The sequence below is a fragment of the Ornithorhynchus anatinus genome, chromosome 20 (genome assembly GCF_004115215.2).
Source record: "Ornithorhynchus anatinus isolate Pmale09 chromosome 20, mOrnAna1.pri.v4, whole genome shotgun sequence".
Taxonomy (NCBI): Eukaryota; Metazoa; Chordata; class Mammalia; order Monotremata; family Ornithorhynchidae; genus Ornithorhynchus; species Ornithorhynchus anatinus.
Window position 1 is genome coordinate 28338196 of NC_041747.1, and position 27601 is coordinate 28365796.

The 27601-nt window shown below is 53.1% G+C and overlaps 1 protein-coding gene across 14 annotated transcripts in view; it reads left to right on the top strand.

Annotated features, from left to right (window-relative positions):
• Positions 1–27601, top strand: part of DLG2 (discs large MAGUK scaffold protein 2) — a 603132-nt gene that overhangs the window by 279270 nt on the left and 296261 nt on the right. Inside the window, exon 1 of one of the 14 annotated variants that reach the window (XM_039914986.1) lies at positions 21989–22066. The exons of the other annotated variants lie outside the window; for them this stretch is intronic. Within the exon in view, the coding sequence (XP_039770920.1) occupies positions 21989–22066 (78 nt within the window). Of the gene's footprint in view, positions 1–21988; positions 22067–27601 lie in introns of those variants that run through there. 14 annotated transcript variants of the gene reach the window in all.

Here is a 27601-nt window from a genome sequence, read left to right on the forward strand (position 1 = left end):
CCTGAGAGAGGAGAGGAGCGTAGAGGTGGAAACGTCCAGCCTGAGAAGAACAGCTTAAACCGGAGACAGCACGTGCTCAGGGACCGCAGAGGAAAATGTTCTTGTGGAGGTGGGGCTAATCCCAACCTAACGAGAAAACGAGTCTCTAACGTGATTTGTTTGTGCAGTGGAAAATTCATTCATTCGTTCAATAGTATTTATTGAGCGCTTACTATGTGCAGGGCACTGTACTGAGCGCTTGGAATGGACAAATCGCTAACAGGTAGAGACGGTCCCTGCCCTTTGACGGGCTCACGGTCTCATCGGGGGAGACGGACAGACGAGAACAACGGTAATGAATAGAATCAAGAAATTCTATTCCTTGAAGATTCAAGATGCTGAAGATTCGAGAAATAGAATCAGTAGAATCAGGAAAATAATAATGATGGTATTGGTTAAGCGCTTACTGTGTGCCGAGCACTGTTCTAAGCACCGGCGTAGATACAAGGTAATCAGGTTGTCCCACGAGAGGCTCACGGTTTAATCCCCATTTTACAGACGAGGGAACTGAAGCGCAGAGAAGTTTAGTGGTTTGCCCAAGGTCACACCACAGACAAGTGTCAGAGCCGGAATTAGAACCCACGTCCCCCCGACTCCCAAGCCCGGGCTCTTTCCACTGAGCCACGCTGCTTCTGGTGAAAACCATCTAGCCCGGCAAACGAAAGAGCCGGTCGTTTCGGGTAAAATACGAAGGCGAAGGAGCGGACGGATTTTAGCTTGATCTTCTCTTCTGTGTGGTCTTGGAGCAGAGCTCTCATTTCTCCCACGGCCAACCTCTTGCTCCCGCCTTTCCCTGTTGGAGCTCCCTCCCCGTTCACATCCAGCAGAGCCCAGTTGTCCCCAACTTCAAAGCCCTTCTGAAATAACATCTCTCTGAGGAATCCTTCCCCGATTCGTTTCTGTTCTCCCCAGATTCCTAGATTACCGTCCCACCCCCGCAACTGCCTTTTTTTTTTTAATGGTATTTGTTAAGCGCGTCCTTTGTTCCAGGCACTGTACTAAGAGCTGGGGGAGGTACCAACTAATCAGGTTGGACGAAACCCTGTCCCGCATGGAGCTCCCAGTCTTAATCCCCATTTTACAGATGAGATAACCAAGTCACAGAGAAGTGAAGTGACTTGCTCAAGGTCACGCGGGAGACGCGTGGCGGAGCCAGGACTAGAACCCAGGTCCTTCTGACTCCCAGGCCAGCGCTATCCGCTAGGCCATTACTTCTGATACCCTGCCCTGACGATGTCTCCGTTTACCCATCCGTAAGTGCTTAGTACAGAGCTTTGCACACAGTAAGCGCTCAATAAACACGACTGAACGAATCCACGGGGTTGCCAGCTTCCCGACGGTGTTGTGTAAAAATAGCGTTTTGTGGAAAGTCATGATTTAGGAGGTCAGCGCGAAATGCGTCAAACAAGAGATGTTTAGACCCAGCAAGGATTAAATGTACACAATTTTAAGGAACAAATCCATCTGATAGGTGGAGAATTCTAAGCATCCAGATTTCCCTTTCAAACTCTGAGGCAGAAGGTGAATATCTTTGATTAAATTGATTAACTGTTCAACAAATTTTCCTCAATTATCCTATTCAGCTGTTGCCTGAGCAACTGGGAAGAGGGCATCAAGAATGACGGTTAGAGAATTCTCCTTAAAATTAAAATCTTCTAGGCCGTTTCCACCCTGTTAGCCCAAATCTCTCCATACGTGATGCCGGATCATCGGGTAAAATATCATTTCAAAAGAGCAAGAAAGTCGTGGCCTTTTTCCGGAACGCAGCTCCTCGCGGGGGATTACAGTGGATAAGGAATTACTGGGGGGCTCAGGGAGAGGTGAATACCGGGGTCAAATCCAAGTGCCAGTGTGACGCAGACGGGAATGGGAGAAGAGTAAATGAGGGCCTAGTCGGGAAGGGCCCTCTGGAAGAGATGTGGAGAGGAGTCCTCGCCGGGCAGTTGCCACCTCTAGTCCCCTGGCACTGACCCTCACGGGAGGAACGGGCAGGGAAAAGGGAGGGGAGATGCCTGTGCCTTTCACTCCTGGATGCCCCACTCCCGAGGGGGGGGGGGGGGGGGGATCCCTGAGAAGATCCGACCCCAGGGGAACATGTAAGGAAGCTCTGATCGATCTGCTGCCTTTCCCGCCCAAGATGGAGGCAGGAGACCCGGGTTTAACCTCAGCTCCTCCACTAGCCTGCTGTGTGACCTTCGGCAAATCATTTAAGCCCTCTGTGCCTCAGTTTCCTCATCTGTAAAAGGAGGATAAAGTTCCAGCTCTCCCTCCCTTTTAGACTCTGAGTCCGTAACGGGCCAGGGACCGTGTCTCATCTGATTCTATTTTTTTTTTTTAAATATTTGTTAAGCGCTTCCTACGTGCCACGCACCGTACAAAGCACCGGGGAAGATCCAAGCCAATCACTTTGGACAGAGTCCGAGGCTCACACGGGGTTCACGTCTTAATCCCCATTTTGCAGATGAGGTAACTGAGGCCCAGAGAAATGAAGCGACACATCCCAAGGACACACAGACAAGCGGCTCAGCTGGGATTAGAACCCAGGTCCTCCGACTCCTAAGCTCAGCACTTAGAGCGGTCATTAATAAATACCGTTTTTATTATTATTACTGTGCCCTTGGACAAGTCACGTAACCTTTCCTGGCATCCCTAAAACGGGGTTTTATGTCTCTCGGGGTTGTTTACGAGGGGGGGAGACTCGATAATGACGTGAAAACCCTCTGGAGAGAGAACCGATGCAAGATGTTGTTATTGGTGTGGTCGGAATTCTGCACTGTTCAGTCCGTCCCCGTGGAGTTGGTTTCGATCTCGATCTGGGGCCCAAGGGCACGGCTCGCACAATACCGGTCCTCCGAACTCCTTGATCTGCCGGCAAGAGAATGGGTCCGAGTATCGAACCTGCTCGAAAGCGGTGAGAAGCCTCGGATGGCCAGAAGTGCCGACAAACAGCGGAGTAGTGGGGTTGAAAGCAAAGCGGCAAGACTAGCTGGAAGGTAAAGGTTGGGGAGGAGGGAGGTGGTTGGGGCTCTGAGCAGTCAAACCAGTGAGAAAAGTGGGTCACGTGGGCCGTGTCTCGTCTCTTCTTTGACCCTGCAAGCTCAGCATCAGGAAGTTAGTTTTTTGTGGTATTCGTTAGTTGAGTCCTTACTGCGTGTAAATCGTTTTTAATGAGCGCTTATCGTTTGCAGAGCACTGGGGTAAGTGCTTGGGAGAATGCAACAGAACAGAGTCGGTCCACACGCTCCCTGTGCTGAGCCCTTGCTCGGCCCCGGGCGTGGAGGCAGACTTAATAGATCGGACGCGATCTCCGGCCGAGGGACCGCGGCACGGTAGCCAGCTCAATCTCCCCCTCTAGACCGCAGGCTGGCTGTGGGCAGGGAATGTGTCTCCCCCGAGCGCTTAGGACAGCGGTCCGTACGCAGTAAGTGGTCGATAAATCCGATCGACTAAGCCCGTGCTACCTGATGCTAATCGTGTTTGCCCAACCCAGCCCAGGGAGGGACCGGGACCCTCCCGACCCCTCTGCTCCCTCAAAAGTTTCAAAATCTGAAACATTCGAAATTTGCCCAGAGTAAGCGCTCAATAAATACGAATGAATGAAAACTGCCGCTTTCGGCCAGTGAGATTCAAGTACCCTGCGGGTCCCCAGGGAGACCGCAGGATGGGCAATAGAAACCAGGCGGGTTTAGATACTAAAAAGTCAGAGGTAGTGTGGCCTGGTGGATAGGGCACGGGCCTGGGAGTCGGAGGGACTTGGGTCCTACTCCCGCCTCCACCGCGTGTCTGCTGCGTGACCTTGAGCAAGTCACTTCACCTCTATGTGCTTCAGTTACCTCATCTGTAAAACAGGGATGAACAACCGTGATTCCCCATTAAGACTAAGTCCAACCTGGTTGTTCATTCATTCAATAGTGTTTATTGAGCGCTTACTATGTGCAGAGCAATGTACTAAGCGCCCGGAATGGACAATTCGGCAACAGAAATAATGTTAATAATAATGTTGGTATTTGTTAAGCGCTTACTATGTGCCGAGCACTGTTCTAAGCGCTGGGGTAGACATAGGGGAATCAGGCTGTCCCACGTGGGGCTCACAATCTTAATCCCCATTTTACAGATGAGGGAACTGAGGCGAGACAGCCCCTACCCAGTGACGGGCTCACAGTCTAAACGGGGGAGAGAGCAGAGCAAAACAGAACAAAACAAGACAACGTCATCACGGTAAATAGAATCAAGGAGATAAACATTTCATTAGCAAAATAAATAGGGTAGTAAATAAAATATATAAATGAGTACAGCGCTGAGAGGAGGGGAAGGGGGAAGAGCAGAGGGTGGGAGAGGGGAGGGATTATAATAATAATGTTGGTATTTGTTAAGCGCTTACTCTGTGCAGAGCACCGTTCTAAGCGCCGGGGTGGATACAGGGTAATCGGGTTGTCCCACGTGAGGCTCACGGTTAATCCCCGTTTTCCAGATGAGGTAACTGAGGCCCAGAGAGGTGAAGTGACTCGCCCACAGTCACACAGCTGACAAGTGGCAGAGCTGGGACTCGAACCCGTGACTTCTGACTCCCAAACTCCGGCTCTTTCCACCGAGCCACGCTGCTTCTCCATCTTATGTCTACCCCTGTGTTTGCACCAGTGCTCAACAAATGCCATTTTAATTATTTGATCAACCACCTACTATGAACTGCATCCCGTACCAAACATCTGGGAGTGTTCGAGATGCCTGTTCGCTGCCCCTGGGGAGCTTATGCTCTCAAGGAGTGGCTCTTGAAAATGTTCATTCGTTCAATAGTATTTATTGAGCGCTTACTATGTGCAGAGCACTGTACTAAGCGCTTGGACTGTGCAAATCATTAACAGATAGAGACGGTCCCTGCCCTCTGACGGGCTTACGGTCTAATCGGGGGGGGGGGGGGGGGAGACGGCCAGACGAGAACAGTGGCAATAAATAGAATCGAGGGGAAGAACATCTCGTTAAAACATTAGCAAATAAATAGAATCAGGGGGATGTACATCTCATTAACAAAATAAATAGGGTAATGACGATATATACAGTTGAGCGGACGAGTACAGTGCTGAGGGGATGGGACGGAAAACGTTGTGTTCCTCACCCCGATTTTTAGCAAACCGTGCCCTCGGCAGAGGGCACCATGTCACAGCACGACATCTGACCGTGGCAGAACCATATGACGGCCTTTCCGTAAATCTCCCTGCACCAGTGGAATGTCCAAGAGGATCGAAACAGTCCCTGCCCTCAAAGAGCGAACATCCTGCTGCCCACCTGGCCTCCGGGCTCTCCCATCCTATTAGCACCCTTTTGGAACACGAGATAAATCCACCAGCAAATCGATCCCGTTAAACAAATGCCGTTTTCCTTGTGTTGAACTGTTAAAAAAAAAAAAAAAAACCACCCACAAACCAGAGAGAAACAGAAAGGCTCAGGCAGCAGCCATCTGGCCCTGGCTCCTTTCCCAGTTTTAAAAGCTTTTAATTGCCTCCGCGATCTCGGCGAGTTAGTCTGTCACGGCTTCCAGGGATTTGGGCAAATTGACCTTTCCCGAGCACATGTTCGGGGGGCTGAAGGAGCTCGAGGACCCATAGCTCCTAGCGAATCTTGACACGGATCAGTGGACTGTCACGGACCCGAGGGATGGGACCACGTGATCGGCTTGGCGGGCGACTCCTGGGCACGTCTGCTCAGGAGAGAGGAACCCGTGGGAGGTCTCTCATTCGGAGATGGCCGCTCATTCGGAGACCGTCTCTCCTTCCGAGTCACGTGGGAGCCTCGAGGAGGCAAGCGGCGAGTCTCCAAGTGACAAAATCACCGCTCCGCCGTGGAGGCACCAGGTCTTGGGCCTGTCTTTCCGAGGAACGAGTCATTATTGCCCAAAGATTCTAAATGGGTTCTACCCTCTCTTCTCTCTCACTTCCTCATCATCCCTTTCTTTTTCCTCTCTCTCCTTGCCAGCCTCTCTTCCCCACTCCTCTTCTCTACTCTGCTCTACCCCTCTGTGCTCTTCTCTCCCCCCCCCCCCACACTTTCCTTGGCTCTCTCCCCCTTTATTCCCTTCTCTCTCCCTCCCCTCTCTCTCCTCCTGTTTCCCTTTCTCTGCCCCTCTTTCCTTCCCGCCTCCCTCCACTTCTCTAACCCTCTCTGCCCTTCTCCAAAGCCTTTTGTTTTGGCCTAACCCTGTGAAATTCTCTCTCTCTCTCTGTGACGGAGAGAGCGTTGAGTGGCTGCCAGCCTCAAGCCGCCCTCGAGGTGTCTCAGACTGCAGATACAAGCTGGCCTCACCGGGTCTATGCAGTCACGGCGTGTCCCGAACCCCGGGGAGGAAGATGATTGGAAAACGTGCCGAACATGCCATTTGCGAGCAGCCAGGCACCCATTTGGTTAGAAAGAGTACCAATTCATGTCTGGAGAGCCCCAAACGAAAACGCCGTTATTTCCTTGGTCTTTAGCGTGTACCCCACCGGGCAGGGGCTGAAGGGTCGGGGGGGGGGGGGGGGGGGGGCAAACCGAGTTTATGGAATTTATTGTTGGGAGGGGAGGGGGTATCACAGCACCTGGCTGATTTTTCTCTCCGAGCAACAGAATCTGAAATGCGGAGAGTTCCTGCAGTGGACGGAGGCAGGAAGAAAATTCCCTTCGGAACCATTGAAATTGTGGATTCAGTGACTGTGGGAATCTCGGTCCCGTCTGATGTAGCCCTCTCTGTCGGGCGGAAGCTGACAGGGGTTCAGAGAACGGCAGAGAGAGCAGGGGTGACGGAGGAAGAGGGGGAGTGGCGTTGAAGCCGAGGCGGCGGAGGAGCCAGGAGCTGAATGAGAGGGAGCAGAGGAGGCACTGAGGGACCAGGCAAGAGCCGGTCTGCCTGACGATCAATCGGTGGTTGATTTTTGCTTTCCTCTAGGAGCCGATTTCTCGAAGATCTGGGTTTTCAGTGGTCTGTCCCCTGTCCAGCCCCCACATCAGTCACTCAATCCATTACTCGTATTTATTGAGCTCTTCCTGTGTGCGGAGCACTGTATTAAGCGCTTGGGAGCGTACACTGTGCAATCCTTGCTCGGGAGAGTTCGTAAACACGTTTTCTGCCCACTACGGGCTTACGGTCTAGAGTGGGAGAGAGACCTTAATATAAATGAATGCTGAGGGGCCGAGGCAGGGGTGAAGAAAGGGTGTAACTCCACATTCAAGGATGATGTAGGAAAATGCCACGGCCTAATGGATAGAGGAGCACAGGCCTGGGAGTCAGAGGACCTGGGTTCTAATCCTGGCTCTGCCACTTGTCTGATGCGTGGCCTCGGGCAAGTCACGTCACTTCTCTGGACGTCATTTACTTCATCTGTAAGATGGGGACTGAGACTGTGAGCCCCACGTGGGAAAGGGACTGCGTCAATTCGAGAAGCTCGTCTCCACCTCAGTGGCTCGATACAACCCTTGCTCATAACCAAATGCAGGCAATTAACCGCACGCTGGAGGTTGAGGAGATGCTTTTCGGGGAGGTGGCGGCCCACAAAGCCACAGCAACTGTTACACGCGGCCGAGACCTAACGAACACGCTGCGCTCTGTCGCATTTTTGCCCGGTCCAGCTCCAGCGGACGACGTGGTACAACTGCAGCACTAGAAGGCACGACGGGGCGGGGCCTTTCCGAGTGACTGTCCCCACTCCGACAAAATGCCAATCGGTGTGATGGTGGGAGGCCGACTGGTTATGTGGCTCGACACCCAAGCAGGGAGAGCCGTGGGGAGGGCGTGAATGGGGAGGGGCTCGTTGCCCAGGTTTGCTGAGTGAGCCTTCGGTGTGGCCTGCTCCTATAGCAGCGGTGGCTTTTTTTTTTTTTTGAAAAAAAAGAGGTATTTGTTAAGCGCTTACTGTGTAGACACAAGGTAGACACAAGCTAATTTGGTTGAACCCAGTCCCTGCCCCTCACAGGGCTCGGCGTCTAAGCAGGAGGCCACTGAGGAGACTCAGGCCTATGATCCGCTCTCCCTGCAGGTGTGGGCTTGAGGAGACAGACGTTTCTTTCCAAACTTAGACTTCTTCTGACGCTAACCTCCTTTTTATATGCTGCGGACTCGAGGGGGGCTCCCAGAACCCTAGTTTTAAATTTAGTTCCGGACCACGACGTCCTCTGGGTTCTTCTGACTCTCAAACCACTTTGAGGGCCTCACCCAGAGAGCGGGTTTGATGGGCGGCAGCAGAGGAGAGGGCCTTATTGATTGGTTTCCCCGGGAGCCCGGGGATTCTGACGGCGTGAGCCGTCAAGTTAGAAGCGTTTGGTCGGCTTCCTCAAGAGGAACGGGAAGACGTGCGTACGGCAGATAGCACGAGGGGTGGAATTCTTGCCGACTCTTCCCCGTCTCCCGCCGCTAATTAAAAAACATCGCCGGGCGTCATTAAGATTCACCCCGAGAGAAAGCCGCACAGGTGATGACATTTTTTTCCGAAGATCAGAGGCGTTCAGCATGGAATGAGGCTGCAGAAAGTCTTTTTTTAAAAAATTGGTATTTGTCAAGTGCTTACTTTGTGTCAGGCACCGTAGATACAAGCTAATCAGGTTGGACACAGTCCACGTCCCACAGGGGCTCACGGTCGTAATCCCCATTTTACAAATGAGGGATCTGAGGACCAGAGAAGCGAAGTGACCTGTCCAAGGTCATACAGCAGAAAGACGGCTGGGATTAGAACCCAGGTCCTTCTGACTCCACTAGGCCAAGCTGCTTCTTACAGTCACTGTCAGGGATCTCCCGGGGTCACCTCCCCTGCGTCAGGCGAGCCGGCAGCTGACCCTCCAAAGCAGGCGAGGATACCTCTTGTGTTTTGCGAGCCCAGTGGGGACTCTCGGGCCTGCTTTTGTTGTAGTTAGCGCACCTCCTCAAAACAGAGTTTGTCCTCCATGATAGTCTAAATCCCTCATGCTGCAGGTTAGGTTCACAGGCCTTTGGTGGCCCCTGGTGTGGAGAGCCCGTCCAAAGCCTCCTCTTTTCTTTGTTCGCTCTTCTCACTCTTCGGGCCATCCATTCTGCTCTTCCATAGGCTCCTCTCAAGCGTCATTTGCTTGCAGCCTGATAGAGCACGGGCCTGGGAGTCGGAAGGACCCGGGTTCTAATTCCGGCTCCACCACCTGTCTGCCGTGTGACCTTGGGCAAGGCACTTCACTTGTCTGTGCCTCAGTGCCCTCATCTGTAAAATGGGGATGAAGACTGTGAGCCCTCTGTGGGACTGTGTCCAACCCGATTATCTTGTATCTACCCCAGCGCTTAGAACAGTGCCTGGCACATAGTAAGCACTTAAATCCCGTAGTTTTCGTTATTAATTATTATTATTATTCCTGGGTTCTTCGTGACCCATGAAAATGTAAGCCTGAAGGTGGTCACCTCCCATGCAGGGAGTGAGGGAATAGGAAGACTATTCACGATCTAATTTCCTGTGGATGGATTTTAACATCAGGCTTGCTTTTCCAGATTTCAGCCTGTCACCAACAGTTGATCCCTCACTTCTTGGGCAGGTCTTACCCATGACCAGATTTTCCTAACTTGCTCTTAGGTCAGGCTCGTTTTTTCCTTCCTGTACTTCAGGGCCTCGTTTGTTTTTTGTTTCTGACCAGTACCCAGACATATCAAAATCATCGAAGAGGCCCACTCTCTTCGATAAACTTGGAGCCCCCAAACTCTTAGATGCGGGGAGAAGCCCATTTCTTCCCAGAAGTGGACTCGTTTTCAATTCCTTTTTTTAAAAATGGGGTCATAAATCAGATGCACCTGGAAGCTCTCTGGTCCCGAGCTGCACTGGGCTGATATTACCTTGCCTTTCAGGAAAGTAGTATGTCCTGGAAATAGGGCAGTAACTCATTTTGTTATTCTGGAACGTTAAAACGGAATGAATGGCTCCCACAATCTGAGAATATTTTTCAGTTTCAATAGATTGGTTTCTCCCATCTATCGAACCATGTGGGGAATACTGCAACGGATGGATCGTTTAGCCCTGTGGATCTGGGCAGATCTGTGGAGCTCGAGCAGCCCTTTGTCACCACTGTGAAAATGAAATCTTTGGCTGATAATCATAACAGTGCTAACTGTGAAGTGTTTGCTAGGTGCCAAGCACTGTACTAAGCACCGGGGTAGAAATTCAAGACAGTAAGGACACACCTAGCCCCTGCCCTCCGTGGGGCTCACGTTTGAAGAGGTGGGAGAAGAGGTACTTAATCCTCATTTAACCGTTGAGGGAACCGAAGCGCGGAGAAGTTAAGGGACTCGCCCAAGTTCACACGGCAGGCGTCGGCAGAGCCGGGATTTCGATCCCTCTCCCGCCTTGTGGGTTTCGGAGATGATAGTGATGGAGGCCAAAGGAAAACGTTGGAAGGGTGCCAGAGCCCAGCAGGAGATAATGTTCCCCGGCCAGCCACAGGGGACTGAGGAAAACATGGGGTTTGTGCCATTCTCATTTCTGCCTGAGATTTTTCCAGTGTTTCAGGGGCCTCGGTCTGGGGACCCACAGGTCTGCGTCCAGATGTCTGTATTCGGGCAGGGTGTTCAGATTTGGGGGCTCCGGCCACGGTGTAGATGGGAAGCAGGCACTTCTATTTCCGGGCTAAATAGTTAAATAGCTGTCCTTAGCAATCTGTGTTGGTGTTAATTGGTCACCCACTGTGTGCAGATGCACTTTGATAAAAGACAGAGCTGTAGAAGAGTTCAGCCCACCCTCGAGGATCTTATAATCTAATGGAAAAGGCAGTACTCCGAAACTGACAGTTGTCCAAAGTAGCCTACCAAGTTCGGACTGTTCAAACCTTGGAGGGCCCCAGTATACTTCGGGTTCTGGTGGCTCCCTTTTCGGCTCTAGCTTATAGGATTTCCCTCGGTAGAATACAGTTTGCGTTCTTCTCGGACTTCGGCCAACATTCACTTCTGGAGTTCGGGACGGGTGGCGGAGCTTGGGTTATCTACGTCAAAGGACTGAAAGACCGCCCTTTCGTTCCTTGGAATATGTCTACCAGTTCTGCCGAACTGCACTCTCCCAAGCACTTAGTACAGTGTTCTGCACACAGTAAGTGCTCAACAGATACCATTGACTGATTGACTGGATTTTGGTTTTGTTCGAGAGTGGAGGGTAGCCTGAACTGCGGCGCTTAGTTTTGATTTCCGAAATTGATTTTCAACTCTGTTTTCTGCCGGGGCTTTAGAAACGAAGTTCTCTAAACGATCCGTTCTGCCTCCCTCGCTCTCCTTTGGCAAAGCGAAAATGACGAGCGACCCTAAAAGTCCCGGGTCTGGGCCCCTTTTTTGAAGAGCTGCACAGGCTAGAAGCGGTCGGATTATACAGATAAATGGAGCCATCAAACGATTGTCTGCTCTAATTAAAACTAAAACTAACCATGTATTGATCTGTTCATTTGTTCTGCATTCACTCGTGTCTACCGTCTACATCAGTCTTCGCTCCGGCACTTGTCTGCCGTGTGATCACGGGCAAGTCGCGTCTCTGGGTCTCGGTTTCCGCATCTGTAAAGTGGGGATTAAATATTCTCCTTCCCCACCTAGAGTCTCAGTCTGACCAATCAGTCGGTGAGAAGCAGCATGGCTTAGTGGAAAGAGCACGGGCCTCACGGGACCTGGGTTCAAATCCCAGCTCCGCCCCTTGTCTGCTCTGGGACCTGGGGCAAGTCACTTCACTTCTCTGTGCCTCAGGTATCTCATCTGTAAAGTGGGGATTAAGAGTGTGAGCCCATGTGGCCCAGGGACTGTTTCCAACCTGAGGTCGCCTATCAACCTCCGCTCCAAACAAAAACTCCTCACTCTAGGCTTCGAGGCTCTCCATCACCTCGCCCCTTTCCTACCTCTCCTCCCTTCTCTCTTTCTACCGCCCGCCCCGCACGCTCCGCTCCTCCGCCGCCCACGTCCTCTCCGTCCCTCGGTCTCGCCCGTCCCGCCGTCGACCCCCGGGCCGCGTCCTCCCGCGGTCCCGGAACGCCCTCCCTCCTCACCTCCGCCAAACCGATTCTCTTCCCTCTTCAAAACCCTACTGAAAACTCACCTCCTCCGAGAGGCCTTCCCAGACTGAGCCCCCCTTCTCCCTCTACTCCCTCTACCGCCCCCCCTTCACCTCTCCGCGGCTTAACCCTCTTTTCCCCCCCTCTCCCTCTGCTCCTCCCCCTCTCCCTTCCCGTCCCCTCGGCACCGTACTCGTCCGCTCGACTGTATATATTTTCATCACCCTATTTACTCTGTTAATGAGATGCACATCGCCTCGATTCTATTTAGTCGCCATCGTTTCTACGAGACGTTCTTCCCCTCGACTCTATTTATCGCCATCGTCCTCGTCCGTCCGTCTCCCCCGATCAGACCGTGAGCCCGTCGAACGGCAGGGACCGTCTCTGTCTGTTGCCGACTTGTTCATTCCAAGCGCTTAGTACAGTGCTCTGCACATAGTAAGCGCTCGATAAATGCTATTGAATGAATGAATGAATTCGCTTGGATCCACCCCAGCCTTTAGTCTAGCGCCTGGCGCGTAGTAACCGCTTAAAGAGTACCATTTTTTAAAAAAAGTGCAAGGGATTTTAGTACGATCCTTGACGAAAACATTGCCGTAGCCCCCAGGTCATCAGCAGTTTCCCAGCGTAAAACCACGCAACTGCAAGGAGCCCAGCACCTCTCCCGTTAGGAATCGAGCATGCCGCCAGAGCCTCCCGGTTAATGAACAGAGGGTTCTGAGCCGTGAAGGGAACGTGGCTGTCTCTGCCTCGACCTCAAGCGAGCGAGAGCCGCCTAATCGGGTCGGGGGGCCACGGGGATGTCTCTGGCGGAAAGCTCTGAGACTGACATTTGCACCGAGGTTTGCGGCAGCTGCCGTGTCTGCTCCACACGGGCTCTAAGACGGAGCGGGGTGTGTGTGTGTGGGGGGGGGGGGGTTGTTTGTGTGTGTTTGTTGCTGTTGTCGCCCCTGCCGTTGTCATTGGGAGTTCTCCCGTTCCAGGAAACGGAGGAAGGTGTTTTTGTGTCTGCGACCTCTGTGAAGAGACGGTCCCAAATGACAGAATGGAGGGATTTCCAAATGCGAAAGGGGGATGAAAATGAACGTGAGGCTGTCTGGTCCTAGAATTGGATGTCTGAACTGACAGCCTCCCTGGGCTCTGCACTCGCTTTGATCTAGGAAGGTCAGGAAATGAATCGGATGTTCATTAAGGATGCGCGTGAAGGGGCTCTCAAAGGGCCGTTTTCTTCAGGCAGTCTAGGCCTTGAATTCGGCGGGTCCACGAAGGCTGGGATTGCGGCGTGGACAAGGCAGAAGCGAGGGCCTCGCTCGGTGCGAGGCACAATGCGGCTCTCTTCCTAGGTGGGCACACAGACACCTTCCGCTCCACAGTAACACGCACTGCTCCCTGTAGAACAGCCTGATTGCGGGAGCTGACTTTATTCTTTACTGATATCCCAATATGCTCGCAAGCTGCTTGGCTGAGGACCACGAGAGCAAATCTCCTTTATATTGACCCTTCGGTATGGTTTGATATTAAATTTGTCATTTACTTTCTTGCTTGTTTGCTTTGTTGCTATCTTCCTTTCTTTCTTCCCTCCCTCTCTCCCTCTCTCTCCTGCCTTCCCTCCCTCCTTTTCTCCCTTCCTCTGTCTTTTCCTTCCTTCCTTCTTCTCTCCCTCCCTCTTTCCCATTATGCACTCCTCTCCTCCATGATCCTTCCCAGGATCGTCGGTAAGAATTCCACACCCGTACCAGCCGTGGATTTAAAATAAGATGGGTACGGGTCATCTCGAGAGCCATAAACCGGGGTCTAGCGGGTCGGGGCCAAGAGCATGGTGTGGCGTGGGACCCTCCCCTTTCCCTAGATGCTGCTCGTAACTGGGTCCATCCGGTCTGGGCTCCCCAGGGCCCCGGGGTGACCCGAGCAGCACAAGGACAATTAAAGGTTTGTAAAATGGTTTCTGGGTGGTTCGGGGGCGACGTAATGACAGCCCGAGAGACCAAGGATGGTTATTATATCCGAGTGGCCGATCGGTCTTGTTTTCCTCAGTGGCCGGGACCAGAGGAGATGGGCTGTTAGGTTAGCTGTCAGGAAGAGAATCCTGACCGTGATGAGTGCCCAGCGTTAGCGAGCGAGAACGAGAGGGCGATGTTGCAAAATCCCTTTCCCCTAGAGTGCTCCGAAAATAGAGGAGTGACGTCATCTGCCTGGATTATCGAAGCGCAGTTCTGCCCGGAGGCAGGAGACGGGTCCAAGGGTCCCTAAATACCCTTTCCCACCCAGGGACCTTATTCCCTGACTCCCCGTTTGCTCAGGGTCCATGCTCGCCGAACCCCAGTACCCTGCAGGACCCTCCTCTGATTTAAGCCGAAAGGACATCTCTAAGACTTCCTCTCCCGCGCCCTATCCTGGCTTTGCTTGAGCGGTTATTACGTATTGAAGCCCCCCAGGGTGAACCCTCATTCACTGATTCGATCGTATTTATTGAGTGCTTGCTGCGTGCGAAGCACTGTACTGAGCGCTTGGGAGAGTCCAATATAAGAACGGACACCTTCCTGTTCACAGCGAGCTCACAGGGGCAGCCAGCAAGGAGCAGCGTACACTTGGGAGAGTAGAGTTGAGGAGAAAGACACGGTCCCTGGCCACAAGGAGCTTAGATTCTAAAGAGGACTCTTCTTTCCCCGTCAATCCATCGATCAATTGTATTTATTCAGCGCTTACTACGTTCAGAGCACTGTACTAAGCGCTTGGGAGAGTTCACTATAATAATACAACAGACACATTGCCTGCTCACAACGAGATTGCAGTCTAGCGAAGCTCAGTGGAAAGAGCACGAGCTGGGGAGTCAGAGGTCGTGAGTTCTAATCCCGGCTCCGCCACTTATCAGCTGTGTGACTTTGGGCAAGTCACTTAACCTCTCTGTGCCTCGGGGACCTCATCTGTAAAATGGGGATTATGACTGTGAGCCCCACGAGGGACACCCTGATTAACTTGTATCCACCCCGGCGCTTAGAACGGTGCTCGGCACGTAGTGAGCGCTTAACCGATACCACCATTATTATTAGAGGGGAAGACAGGTTTGGAGCACCCACCGGCCGGAGAGCAGACACTGATCCGAAAGGGTCCTCCGTTCTCTATCGTATCGAAATTTCCCAAGCGCTTAGTGCGGTCTCCGCACCCAGTGAGCGCTCGATCGATACCATCGATTGAATGATTGATTGAGCCCTAAGAGGGCCCCCAGCTTCGAACCCCAGCCGGGCTCAACCAATAAGGTGCGTGGAGTGAGTGGATAGAGCACGGGCCTGGAAGTCAGAAAGTCATCGGTTCCAATCCTGGCTCCGCCACTTCGCTGCTGTGTGGCCTTGGGCAAGTCACTTCACTTCTCTGGGCCTCGGAAAAATGGGGATTAAGACTGTGAGCCCTCTGTGGGACAGGGGCTGTGTCCAACCCGAGTTGCTCGCGTGCACGCCAGTGCTTAGTACAGTGCCTGGCGCTTACTTGTTAAGCGCCATAATTGTAATTATTACAGATCCTTCACTGCAGAGGAAGGAAAACCAGGAAGGGCCACTCTCCATCCCCTTTTACTCCGTGTGCTTCCCAAGCGTCGTGTATTCACATGAGTTCCAAGGTGATTAAATTGCCCAGGGGGCTGGGAGGCGACTGGGCAGGAGGGGACCCGACCGAAAGGGACGGTGACCATCTCAGCCGTCCAGCCGCCAGACCCCTGACTCGGGGCCCGGTGCATCAATCCGAAAAGGAACGGAATGGGATTAATGCCACGTCGGGGCTCAGGAGGGGCTTCGGATGTGCCGGTGACTAGAGGAGCAGCCTTAGAAACGGAGAAACAAAGGTTGTCAGTCAAAACGCTGATGGAATCCAGTTGGAAAGCGTGGCGTGTTTCTCCACCACGGAGCTATTTATCTGCATTTCCAGCCGCACCCACACGTGTGGATGGGATTTTATCCATCGGGAGTGTTATCTTCAAATCAGATGCCTCCCGTCATCCCGCTCCCTCCGGGAGACGGTCTCCCTTTGAGCTCCCACCCCCCCCCCAACCCATAGCACTTACATTTACATGGATGTAGAAATACCGCTTATTTGTTCACTTGTTCGTTTTTCCCAGTTCTCGTTGTTACCGGTTGTTTCTCTGTCAATTTCAGTCCCCCCCCCCGTTAGATGGAAAGCTGTCCAAGGGAACAATCCATCAGTGGTATCTACTGAGCACTTCCACTAAGTGCTTGGGCGAGTACAATTGAGTCGGTAGGCGTGATGCTTGCCTTCAAGGAGTTGACAGTCTAATGGAGGAGATACTGAAGTACATTACAGATAGGGAGGAGGAGGAGGAGGAAAAGAAGATGTGGACAGATTAATGTCTAGGGAATAGCGTATTTAGGATTCCTGTGAAACTGTGAGAGAGATTGAGAGTATGTAAGTGCCTGAATACTTTCGCGTTGATGTCTGTCTCCCCTTCTAGACAGAAAGCTCGTCAGAGGCAAGGAACGTTTCTGCTAATTCTATTATACTCACCCAAGTGCTCTGTACAGTGCTCTGCACGTAGTCAGCACTCAGAAAACCACTCGATTGCTTGATTAAGGGCATTCCCATCCGGGAACACGATGGTTGGGAATCTTAGGGTTTGTCGGCAACACCGGTCAGCTGCCCGTACTGTGGGCGCCTTGATTGGAGTCAGGGCTCGTGAGTTCGAATCCCGGCTCTGCCACTTGTCAGCTGTGTGACTGTGGGCAAGTCACTTAACTTCTCTGTGCCTCAGTTCCCTCATCTGTAAAATGGGGATTAAGACTGTGAGCCTCGCGTGGGACGACCTGATTCCCCTCTGTCTACCCCAGCGCTTAGAACGGTGCTCCGCACATAGTAAGCGCTTAACAAATACCAACATTATTATTATTATTATTATTATTATTGATCTCGGCCCCTTGAGGATCACCCAATTTTGCCAAGCCCCGGGAGGAGTGTCATCCTTTTCACAAGGAGCCTTTACTGAACCGCTGCCCTTCCCTGTGCTGAGCCTTATGCTAACCACCCGGAAGCATGCGGGACAACTGGGAGATCTGGCCCCAGACCTCAAGGGGATAAAATCCAGTGGCACAGGGGAGGGAGGTGTTCGATAGAATGACAGTGACCGCTCAAATGAGAAAAGCAAAAGTAAGCGATGAAATAAGCACCTACCCTGCCTGATTGCCCCACTCCGATTTTTGAGGAGAAAATGACAGATTCCTTTTCGAGCTAAGCAGTGACAGCCGCACGCCGGGAGAGTTGCTGCTGCCCAATCTGGGAAGGGGAGAGAAGCAACGTGGCCCGTTGGAAAGAGCACGCGCCGGGGCGTCACGGGACCTGGGTTCTAATCCCGGGTCCTCCACCTGTCTGCTGTGTGACTTGGGGCAAATGGCCTCGCGTCCCTGTGCTTCAGTTCCCTCATTGGTAAAATGGGGATTCAATGCCTGTTTTCCCTCCTAATTAGATTATGAGGCCCAGGTGGAACTTGGTTTGTCTACCACAGTGCTTAGTACAGAGCTTGGTACGTAGTTTAGTGCTTAAAAAAAGCCCACAAGTGTTATTTTTGTTGTTATAATAGCGAGAATGTGACGGTAGAGCAATTGGGGGACAGGGGAATCGTTCACTGTCCAGTTTATGCAGCTCTTTGGAGAGTGCGGTAAAGTTAGGGAGACGCCAACCCAATGCCCTTGTACCTTCCTCTTCCTTATCCCTGTTTTTTCTCCTTTTCTCCTCTTCCTCCCCTTAATGTTAAACTTAATAATAGCCGCACCCCCATTTTAATGTTACAAAAAATATGCAAGAGTGGGACCATACGTGGGGGTAAATGTGGTTGGTAATTCAGTAGTATTTATCGAGCGCTTACTATGTGCAGAGCACCGTACTGAGCGCTTGGAATGAACAAGTGGGCAACAGATAGAGACGGTCCCTGCCCTTTGACGGGCTTACGGTCTAATCGGGGGAGATGAATGTAATTAATGAACAGGTAGACACAGAAGCAACAAGATTCCTACCTCTCCTCCCTGCTATCTTTCCACCGCCCACCCCGCACCCTCCGCTCCTCCGCCGCCCACCTCCTCACCGTCCCTGGTCTCGCCTATCCCGCCGTCGACCCCCGGGCCACGTCCTCCCGCGGTCCCGGAACGCCCTCCCTCCTCACCTCAGACAATCTAATTCTCTTCCCCTCTTCAAATCCCTACTTAAAACTCACCTCCTCCACGAGGCCTTCCCAGACTGAGCTCCCCCCCCTTTTTCCCTCTGCTCCCTCTACCCCCCCCTTCACCTCTCCGCAGCTAAACCCTCTTCTCCCCCCTTTCCCTCTCCTCCTCCCCCTCCCCCCTCCCACCCCCTCAACACCGTACTCGTCCGCTCGACTGTATATATCTTCGTCACCCTATTTATTTTGTTTATTTTGTTTAATGAGATGTACATCACCCTGATTCTATTTAGTTGCCATTGTTTTTATGAGACGTTCTTCCCCTTGACTCTATTTCCTGCCATTGTTCTCGTCTGCCCGTCTCCCCCGATTAGACCGTGAGCCCGTCGAAGGGCAGGGACCGTCTCTATCTGTTGCCGACTTGTCCATTCCAAGCGCTCAGTACGGTGCTCTGCACATAGTAAGCGCTCGATAAATACTACTGAATGAATGAACAAGATGGCAGATGGGATGATGTGACCAGGAAGGGGGGGGATAAATCAGGAAATGCCTGTGTCGAAGCTGGGGAAATATGTCCTTTGGCAGAGGAGAGGGGGAAAAGATGTGAGCAATAAATTGGGGATAGGAGACTTTCAGGTGATGTACAGTTTGACGATGATCGGGTGGTAATCGTGCTTAAAGGCTCGTCCTTCAGTGGGCTGATCGGCCAGCCCCTGCTCATTTCACCCAGCCAAAGACTCCTGGCAAACTTGTTGCTTTTCTGCATTATTTCACTGCCAAAGCGTTCGGTTCCGGAAGGAGCATTTCCCAGCGTGTGCGACTCGGTTCGACATCGTGCCCAGACGGACGGGACCACAAACATGAGGACTTGGAGAACGCAGGATGGGGAATCTCTGTCATCATGGAGTCAAGGTGCCAGAATTTTTTAGAAAAGCGAAGGTGATTGAACCTGGCACCCCCAAAACGAGGTGGAATAGGGTGTCTCCTTGGGGAGTCTCCCGAGACGGGGAGGGGTGATGCTCCTCTCAATCTCCCCACCTCTGCTTTTCTATAACCTTTTGCCCACCAACATCCTGTATAGGAAGATGGGGGTTTGGACCGTTTCGACCCTGAAGAGTTCAAGGTAGAAAATCAAAACCGGTGCAGTTCCCCGCCGGGGTCAGACCAAAAGCATCTTTTGTTGTGGCGAGGGTCGAGGGTTTACATTTTGGAGGCGGGTCACCCTTCCGGGCTCTAGGGGTGCCCCAAAACAACCGTGGGTCTCTCTTACACCCCTGGAGACACTGGACAGCAGTGATTGTCTTTGGCCCCAGAGGAGCGAATGCCGTTGGGAGAAACAAATAAGGCACCGTCTTGTCTCCGAGAGGATCGCGATCATTAACTGGAAATACGGTCCCGGTCGGAAGACCGATGCGTGGATTATCTCCGAAAACCGACTGGGTTTCGGAGCGCTTTCCGGAGCTTAGGGGCCGGTTACGTAGCCGCACGACAGTGTGAGGTTCGATTTAATGGACCATGTGAATGGAGAGCGTGTCTGTATTTTAAGAAGCGTCATTTGAAGAAACCGTACCACTCTTCGAAAAGAAGGCATTTGCGCTTTAACGACATTGACGTTGATGGCGTCTCCTGCCGGGAGCGACGGACAGACCTCCGTCCCGAGATTTCAGACCCCAAATGTGGGAAGGATTTGATTATGGCTGTTTGGCCTCAGCACCGATTGGGCCTCGCTTGTGTCTGTTAGCCACGATCCCTCACGGCACAGAGTGCGGTGAGCAAGTAGGTGGGCGGGCAGAAGTGCAACATAGTCCGAAGGATGACGAGAGATGTATTTTTTTTCACGTTCCGTTCCAGCCAGCGACCACGGCATTGTCCCAAGGCTGTGGTGCCATGATCCTCTAGACCGTAAACACATTGCGGGCGGGGAATGCCGGTTGTTATATTATACTCTCCCAAGCTCTTAGTACAGTGCTCTGCACACAGGAGGCATTCAGTAAATACAATTGAGTGACTGACCGATCAATCCGGCGGTCACCCGGGTAGACACCTCGGCAGCTGCTGAGGTCTTTACTGCTCTCTTGAGACAACTAATTAGAGTAATGCTAATAGTGATATTTGTTAAGTACTCAGAGAAACAGCACAGCCTACTGGATAGAGCCCGACCCTGGGAATCAGAAGGACCCGGGTTCTAATCCCCGCTCCACCGCTTCCCTGTTGTGCGACCTTGGGTAAGTCACTTGATTTCTCTGGGCCTCAGTTACCTCATCTGTAAGATGAGATTAAGACTGTGTCCAACCTGATCTGCTTGAATCCAACCCAACAGTTAGTACTTGCCCCTGGCACGTAGTGAGCGCTTAACAATTACCACAATTAGTATTATTACCTACTATGGGGAAAAAGGACCGCACCCAACACCGGGGTAGATGCAAGATCATCTGATCTGACCCAGTTCCTGTCCCACACGGGCCTCGCAGCCTAACGGGGAGGGAGAACGGGTATCGAATCCCCGTTTTAAAGATGAGGCAACCGAGGCACAGAGAAGTGACGTATCTGGCCCAAGGTTACCCGGCGGGCAACCCATGGCCTCTGACTCCCGGGCCTGTGTTCTTTCTGCTCGGCCCGGTTGCCCCCTCCCTTTGAGGATTCCCGCTGGACTTGACTACCTCACTGGTTGCCCTGGTTGGTTCTTGGCTAAGAAACCTTCACCACCGGAAGCCCCACCCAGCCCCGACAGGCATTCCCTGCTGGGGTATTTGGGACTAGAGCCCCGGCCTTCCGACTCCCCGAATCTCTCTCCTCCCCCCGGATACCCAAGCACGGCTCAGTACGGTAGGTATGAGGCAAAGAAGAGTGGAGGGTTAACAGCGGAGATACCCGGCCATGGGAGAGCGGCAGATTGCCTATGCCTCATAAAAAGGCACGACGAAAGATTTGGTCGGCAGATTTGAGCTGTTGGGTAGCCCAGCCGGGGGGCAGGGCCCCGGACCAGGAACCCGAAAGCCCAGATAACGTGGCGCGTTTCACCGGCAAAACCAGGCGGATGGTTTCTCCCCCGTGCCCCCCGAGCCCTGCCCAGCCCGTGCAGACCGGTTGCCAGGATTCATTCTGGAACCCGGGGACTGTGAAGGGCTGGGATGAACTCCATTTTCGCTGAGAAACGGGAATGAAGGCGTGAAGCGCCCCCTCCCCCGCGCATCCCCTCCCCTCCCTTTCACACGTGTTTCAGTAACTCCTGGTGGTCCCAGAGCCGATCGCCATTAGGTTCATCGTCGTCTCCGTCTCGTATTCCGGGGGCACCCGGGGACTCCCGGCCCCTGCTCCCAGCGCTCCCCCCCCGCCCCCGGCCCCGGACGCCCCCACCTCGACCGGCGACCCAGCAGGCCGCACCCCCGTCGAAGCGGCCTCCGGCGCGTCCTGCCGAGGCCGAGAGACCCAAGGAGTTAATTCCAGAAAGCGAGAAGCAGGAGGTGTGAGCCGCCGGCTCCCCCAGCGTACTGCAGCCTCCTCTCCTCCCGACACACATGTAGTTTGTGGTGGCAATGCTAAAGAACTGCAGACAGGCACTTAGCAGACGGGATGTGAGCTGGATGCAAAGATACCTCCCCCCCGGACCTCCCGCCGGCAGCGTGTAAATCCACCTCCATCCCGGCCAGGCGGGGGCATTTCTCGGTTCCCCGGCGAGCCGGCATGAGAGCGGAAAGGCAAGCGGCAGCGCCCGGGACCGGACCCCTTCCCCGGGATTAGAGCTCGGGCTGGAAGTTGATCGCGCGGCGAATCCGGAGCCATCCGTCTCTCGTCCCGACGATGTTCGCCTCGATCTGGTACGCCAAGAAGCTGGGACGCAGGTTCGTCCACAACGCCAGGAAGGCGAAGCTGGAGAAGGTACGGACCCCGGTGGGGAAGGAAGAGCCCAGTCGGTCCGGCGGCCCGGCCCCGGGCAGACCGTCGGAACCCGCCGGCCGTGTTCGGTGACCCGAGGCCGGGGGGCTTGGCCGGCAGCCTGGACCTGGGGGTCGCGGGGTGGGATTGGGTGGGGGGTGGGGGATCGGCGGGCGCATTTTCTACCCCTCCGGCTTAGACGATCAGGCAGCGATCTCGATCCAGGTTCTCGTCCTTCCGCCAGCAGGTCCCATCGAGCCGAAGGACCCCCCCTCTCCATCCCCCCTCACCCCAGCTAAACTTGACGATCTGCTGCATCATTTCGATGACCAAAACGTCCGGTTCTGGAAGAAGCGTCTTCTAGCGGATGGGGCTCGGTCAGGGTCAGGGGACGCGAACGGGTGACGGGGACTCTCCGAGGTCACGGAGTGAAGTGGCCACCATTAGTAGAAAGGAAAAAAACCCCATTTGATAGGCACGGAATAGGGCCTTCCCTGCAGCCGGAGGCCGGGGTCAATAGTCTGGTTTCGTTTCTTCTGGGCGTTTTCAGACAACACGGATCCAGAGTGCGCTTCACCCGACCCGGCGATTCCGACGTCTCCCGAGGTTCCACTCCGTTCCCCCTTCGATTTCTGTCTCTTGGAAAGGAAAGTGACAGAGAGGTGCTGGGAAGCCAATGCAGGCTTAGGAAAAGCAGTTTCCTTGTGTACAGAGGCACCAGGTGTCCCCCGAACCCTGGTCGGGGGCTCTCCGGGGTGTCAGCGCCAGGCTGGGGGCAGCTGGAACCGGGTTCCAAACTGGGGAGGGAAGAAAAGTTTGGGGTGTTTTCAACCAGACCGCAGTGGGGGGGGGGGGGGGAGAATATTGACGTGAACTCTGGGGGCTGCCTGGTGATGACCCTCAGAGACCCCCCGCCGAGGGCTGACCCGTCGAGGGTGTTCTCGGACTGGGAGGGTGGCTCCTCCTGGGCCGCGGTCAGCGTCTGCCTGTACCCAGGACCAGTGTGATGGCTCGGGGTGACCAAGATGAGAGGCAGGCTTGTACTCTGTCTGGTAAATGGTGGCACGTTTTGGAATCTGCAGGCCTGGAAACTCGACTCCTGATTGGAAAAGACTCAGATGGGAGTAATCTGGGGATCGTCCTTAGCCGTTTCTGAGATCCTACTGAACACTTATACCTGTTGTATACGTGTGAGTGTGTGTGTGGGTATTGTCGGTGGACATGGGGAGTCCGGGTCTTTGGTGGGAAGGGCTTCTGTTTCCCTTGGCCATAACACTTTCGGGGATCCCTCGGGGCAAGTGCCAGTGGCGTGGCAAATTGTGGCAGGGAAGCGCCCTTTGACAAGAGCAAGTGAGGCAGCAGGTAGGGATGTCCCGCTTTGTCTCCAGTCGATCAATCAGTAGTATTTATTGAGCACTTACTTTGAGCAGAGGACTGTACTAAGCACTTGGGAGAGTCCGGTACAGCGGTGGCAGGCACGATTCCCGCCCGCAAGGAGTTTACGGCCTAGCGGGGAAGGCAGGCGTGAAAAGGAATGACAGCTAGGGGAAGCAGCGGATGGGGTGAGCATCAGAGTGTTCAAGGGGTCAAGACCCAAGGACACCCTAAGTGAGAGGTCAGCGTCCAGGTGAAGGTTTTGGGGAGGAGGGGGCACCTGTGAGCACGCTCCTCCCCGCGGGTGACCACCGCAGGCTACGCTGCGGACGGAAAAAAACCGGACCGCCTGCACAAAGGCAACCGGAGCTAGAGGAGGGGCCGGGCCGGAGCCCTCCCCGTTGCCGGCCCGCAGAAGGCTAAAGCGGAATGGGGAGGCTAGTCGATTGCCGGCGTTGGCCGACAGCGGCGGCGGCGGCAAGACCGCCTCGCTTCTGACAAGTCGGAACCAGCCGAAGAAATGAAATGATCGGTCGAGTTTGTTCCGCTCAACTCTTTTTACTTCCATTGGAGCCCGGGGTTGGCTTCGTTCACGTGATAGAGATGAACTCTGACTAATTGTTATTTGGGCTGATAATCTCCAGCAATAGACTTGAACACGAGGACAGGCGGTTGAGCATATAATCGTCAGAGCGGAATGATGAGGGATGCTTTCGGAGGAGATCCGAAGCCCCCGAATCTCACAGTTGTGTTTTCTCATTAAGTTGCAATCGGGGGGGGGGGGGGCGGGGGAGAAACGGAGAGATAAACAGCCTCGCCGAAGCCATTAAACGAGAGCATTTTACATGATTCCAAGTAATTTGGAATGGCTAATGGTGATTAATCAATTCGACGTGAGAGAAAATGACTGATCAATGTACTCCAGAGCGAGAGATACTTTGATTCTTCCGGGTTAATATATGGGCAGTTTTCCGTAAACTTGAACCGGGGTGGGCAATCTTGAGTTTGCAGTTTATTAGTCTCTGTAAATCTTTTCTTCTCATTACAGTAAGTAATCTAGTTGGTTTTCTCACAGGCCAATTAATCATAAGCCGCCTGGTAGTTAAGAAACCGCCTCTTGGCCCGAGGGGGTGGGGAGGAGCATTAAAATCTGAGACCAGGTGAAAATCGGGGACGTTGGCAACCCCAAAAGGACCCTTCGGTGTGAAGTGGGAGAGTTCCCTGCTGCACATCAGCAGCAGCGGATCGGATGCAATCTTATCTTGCACGTCTTCTGCTCTCCCTATTTTTTAATGGTATCTGTTGAGCGCTTACCGTGCGCCAGCCGTTCAGTACAGTGCGTGGTACTAAGATACAAGCTAATCAGGATGGACACAGTCCAAGTCCCACGTGGGGCTCACGGTCTAAATCCCCGTTTTCCAGGCGAGGTAACCGAGGCACAGAAAATTGAAGTGACTCTCCCGAGGTCACGCAGCAGAGAAGTGGCGGAGCTGGGATTAGCATCCAGGTCCTTGCTCTGTCCTTTAGGCCACGCTGCCTTTTTTTAAAAAATAGCATCTGTTAAGCCCTTACTATGCATCAAACGCTGCTCTGAGAGCTAGGGGAGGTACACGTTAATTAGGTTGGACACAATCCCTGTCCTGCGTGGGATTCACGTTCCGAACAGGAAGGAGAACATGTTTTGAGCCGCCATTTTACAGTTGAGGAAGCGGAGAGCCAGCGAAGGTAAGGGTCTTGCCCAAGGATTAGTGACAAGTGACAAGCCCAGATTAGAACCCAGGTCCTCTGACTAACGGGCCCAGGCTCTTCCCACTAGGCCACGCCGCTTGCCGGCCACTCACCCCTGCCACTCGACCCTCGTATTCCTCACTCGCCCACTCCAGGTCCGGATTGAGGACCGCAACCTCTGAAGGAGGGACCGCCCAGGGGTCGTCTGGTCCCCCTCGGTGAGGCGGCCCCCAGACTGGGTCTGGAAAGGCCGCTGATGGCTCTGCTCCGTCATAGCGTGAGCGTTTCTCAACCCCTGGATGGAGGAGGGAGGGAGAGAGAATGAGAACGGGAACACGAGGGCGAATGAGAATAAAAGGGAATGACGATGAATCTTCCCGGTGCTCGGTGATATCGGAGAGAATTTCAGACTCGGGGACTCACACCGAGTCCAGATAGGATCGAAGGGGGACGTCGTGAGTCGGAGCACTGACCTTCTCTCGTCAGGAGCTGAATTTTGAGGAAAAGAAGGTTGCGTCGACGGGGTCTGGCATTCAAGGATATTGTGATACTTCATCACTGTACTAGCGGTCGTTTTATCCCCGTCGAGGCAAGGACGTTAGATGTCGCGTCGATCTTACCGGTAAAACCGACCCTGTTTTCTTTGGGTCAAAAGGAGTCCCGTGCAAAATGATGCCCCAGGCAACTACCGTAAGCTCTGTAATAAGCATCTGTGGTGTTCAAGTGCTTACTATGTGCCAGCACTGTACTAAGCGCCGGGGTGGATACAAGTAAATCGAGTTGGACACGGTCTCTGTCCCACGTGGGTCTCCTGGTCTCGATCCCCGTTTTACAGATGAGGTAACCGAGGCACAAAGGAAGTGAAATGACTTGCCCAAGGTCACACAGCCGAAAAGCGGCAGAGCCGGGATTGGAACCCATGACCCGGGCCCATGCTCTATCCGCTTCACCGTGAGAATTGTGAAAAAGAATAGAAACCATAATGTGCTTCCATTCCTTCATCAGCCTGCTTGTTTTCAACCCGTCATCCCCGTCTGGGCAATGGGCGTCTTGATTTTCAGCATTAGCGATGCACATCCTCAATGGACTCTTAGAGTTGGAATCTTATTTTAATGACTTCATTTATCCAGTGTCTACGTTTTCTCATTTAAAAAAAAACAAGTCTTCTTAGTGTTAATGTGGGTTGAGAGTGAATACCCAAATGGCATGTTTATGGAAGTACTTAGTCAATTCCCTCCTATTTAGACCGTGAGCCCCGTGTGGGATCTGAATATCTTGTATCTCCTCAGCGCTTAGTACAGTGCTTGGCCCGTATTAAGCGTTTAGCAAATATCATGACTGTTGTTATTAACTCCCTCTCCTTCCCCTTCCCCCCAAATTAGACCAGTGACTGCCAAGGGAATGGTTTTCTATGTGCGTCCTCGCTGATTGAACCCTCAGTCCTATTTATTGAGTTCTTATTTTGTGCAGAGCGCTGTACTAAGCTCTCGGGAGAGTACAACGTAGCAGAGTCGGTAGAGACCTTCCTCGCTCGTAGTTTAGAGGGGGAAATGTTTCTCAGCTCATGTTAGTCGGATTTTCATGGACTCTGAGAGTGCTTTTAAATTCCATCTGAGGACCCCCATGCCCACCACTTAATGATGTCGGTATCTGTTAAGCACTTACTATGTGCAGAGCGCTGTTCTAAGCGCTGGGGGAGATACAGGGTCATCAGGTTGTCCCACGTGCGGCTCACGGTCAATCCCCATTTGACAGATGAGGTCACCGAGGCCCAGAGAAGTGAAGTGACTTGCCCACGGCCACCCAGCTGCCAAGCGGCAGAGCCGGGATTCGAACCCATGACCTCTGACTCCCAAGCCCGGCCTCTTTCCACTGAGCTCCCAGCCAGAGCCGACCCTTTCTAGTCGGTTGGTGCGACTTCTTGATGGGTGAGAGGCTTCACTGGAAGGTGAGGTAGTGAGGGATTTCGCTTTGGCCAATCTTCTCTCTTCCTCGTGCTGTCTGCTTCTCTCTCACTCTCCCCACCCAGCGCTGACACCTTTCATTCACTCATTCAATAGTATTTATCGAGCGCTTACTATGTGCAGAGCACTGTACTAACCGCTTGGAATGTACACGTCGGTAACGGATGGAGTTTCGTTTGGGAAGCGAAAATTCATTCATTCATTCATTCAATAGTGTTTATCGAGCGCTTACTATGTGCAGAGCACTGTACTAAGCGCTTGGAACGGACAGATCGGTAACAGATAGAGACGGTCCCTGCCCTTTGGCGGGCCTACGGTCTCATCGGGGGAGACGGACGGACGAGAACCGTGGCAATAGATAGAATCAAGGGGATGAGCATCTCGTTAGAACAGTAGCAAATCAATAGAACTAAGGCGATGTACATTTCATTAACAAAATAAATAGGGTAATGAATAGGGTAATAGGGTAATG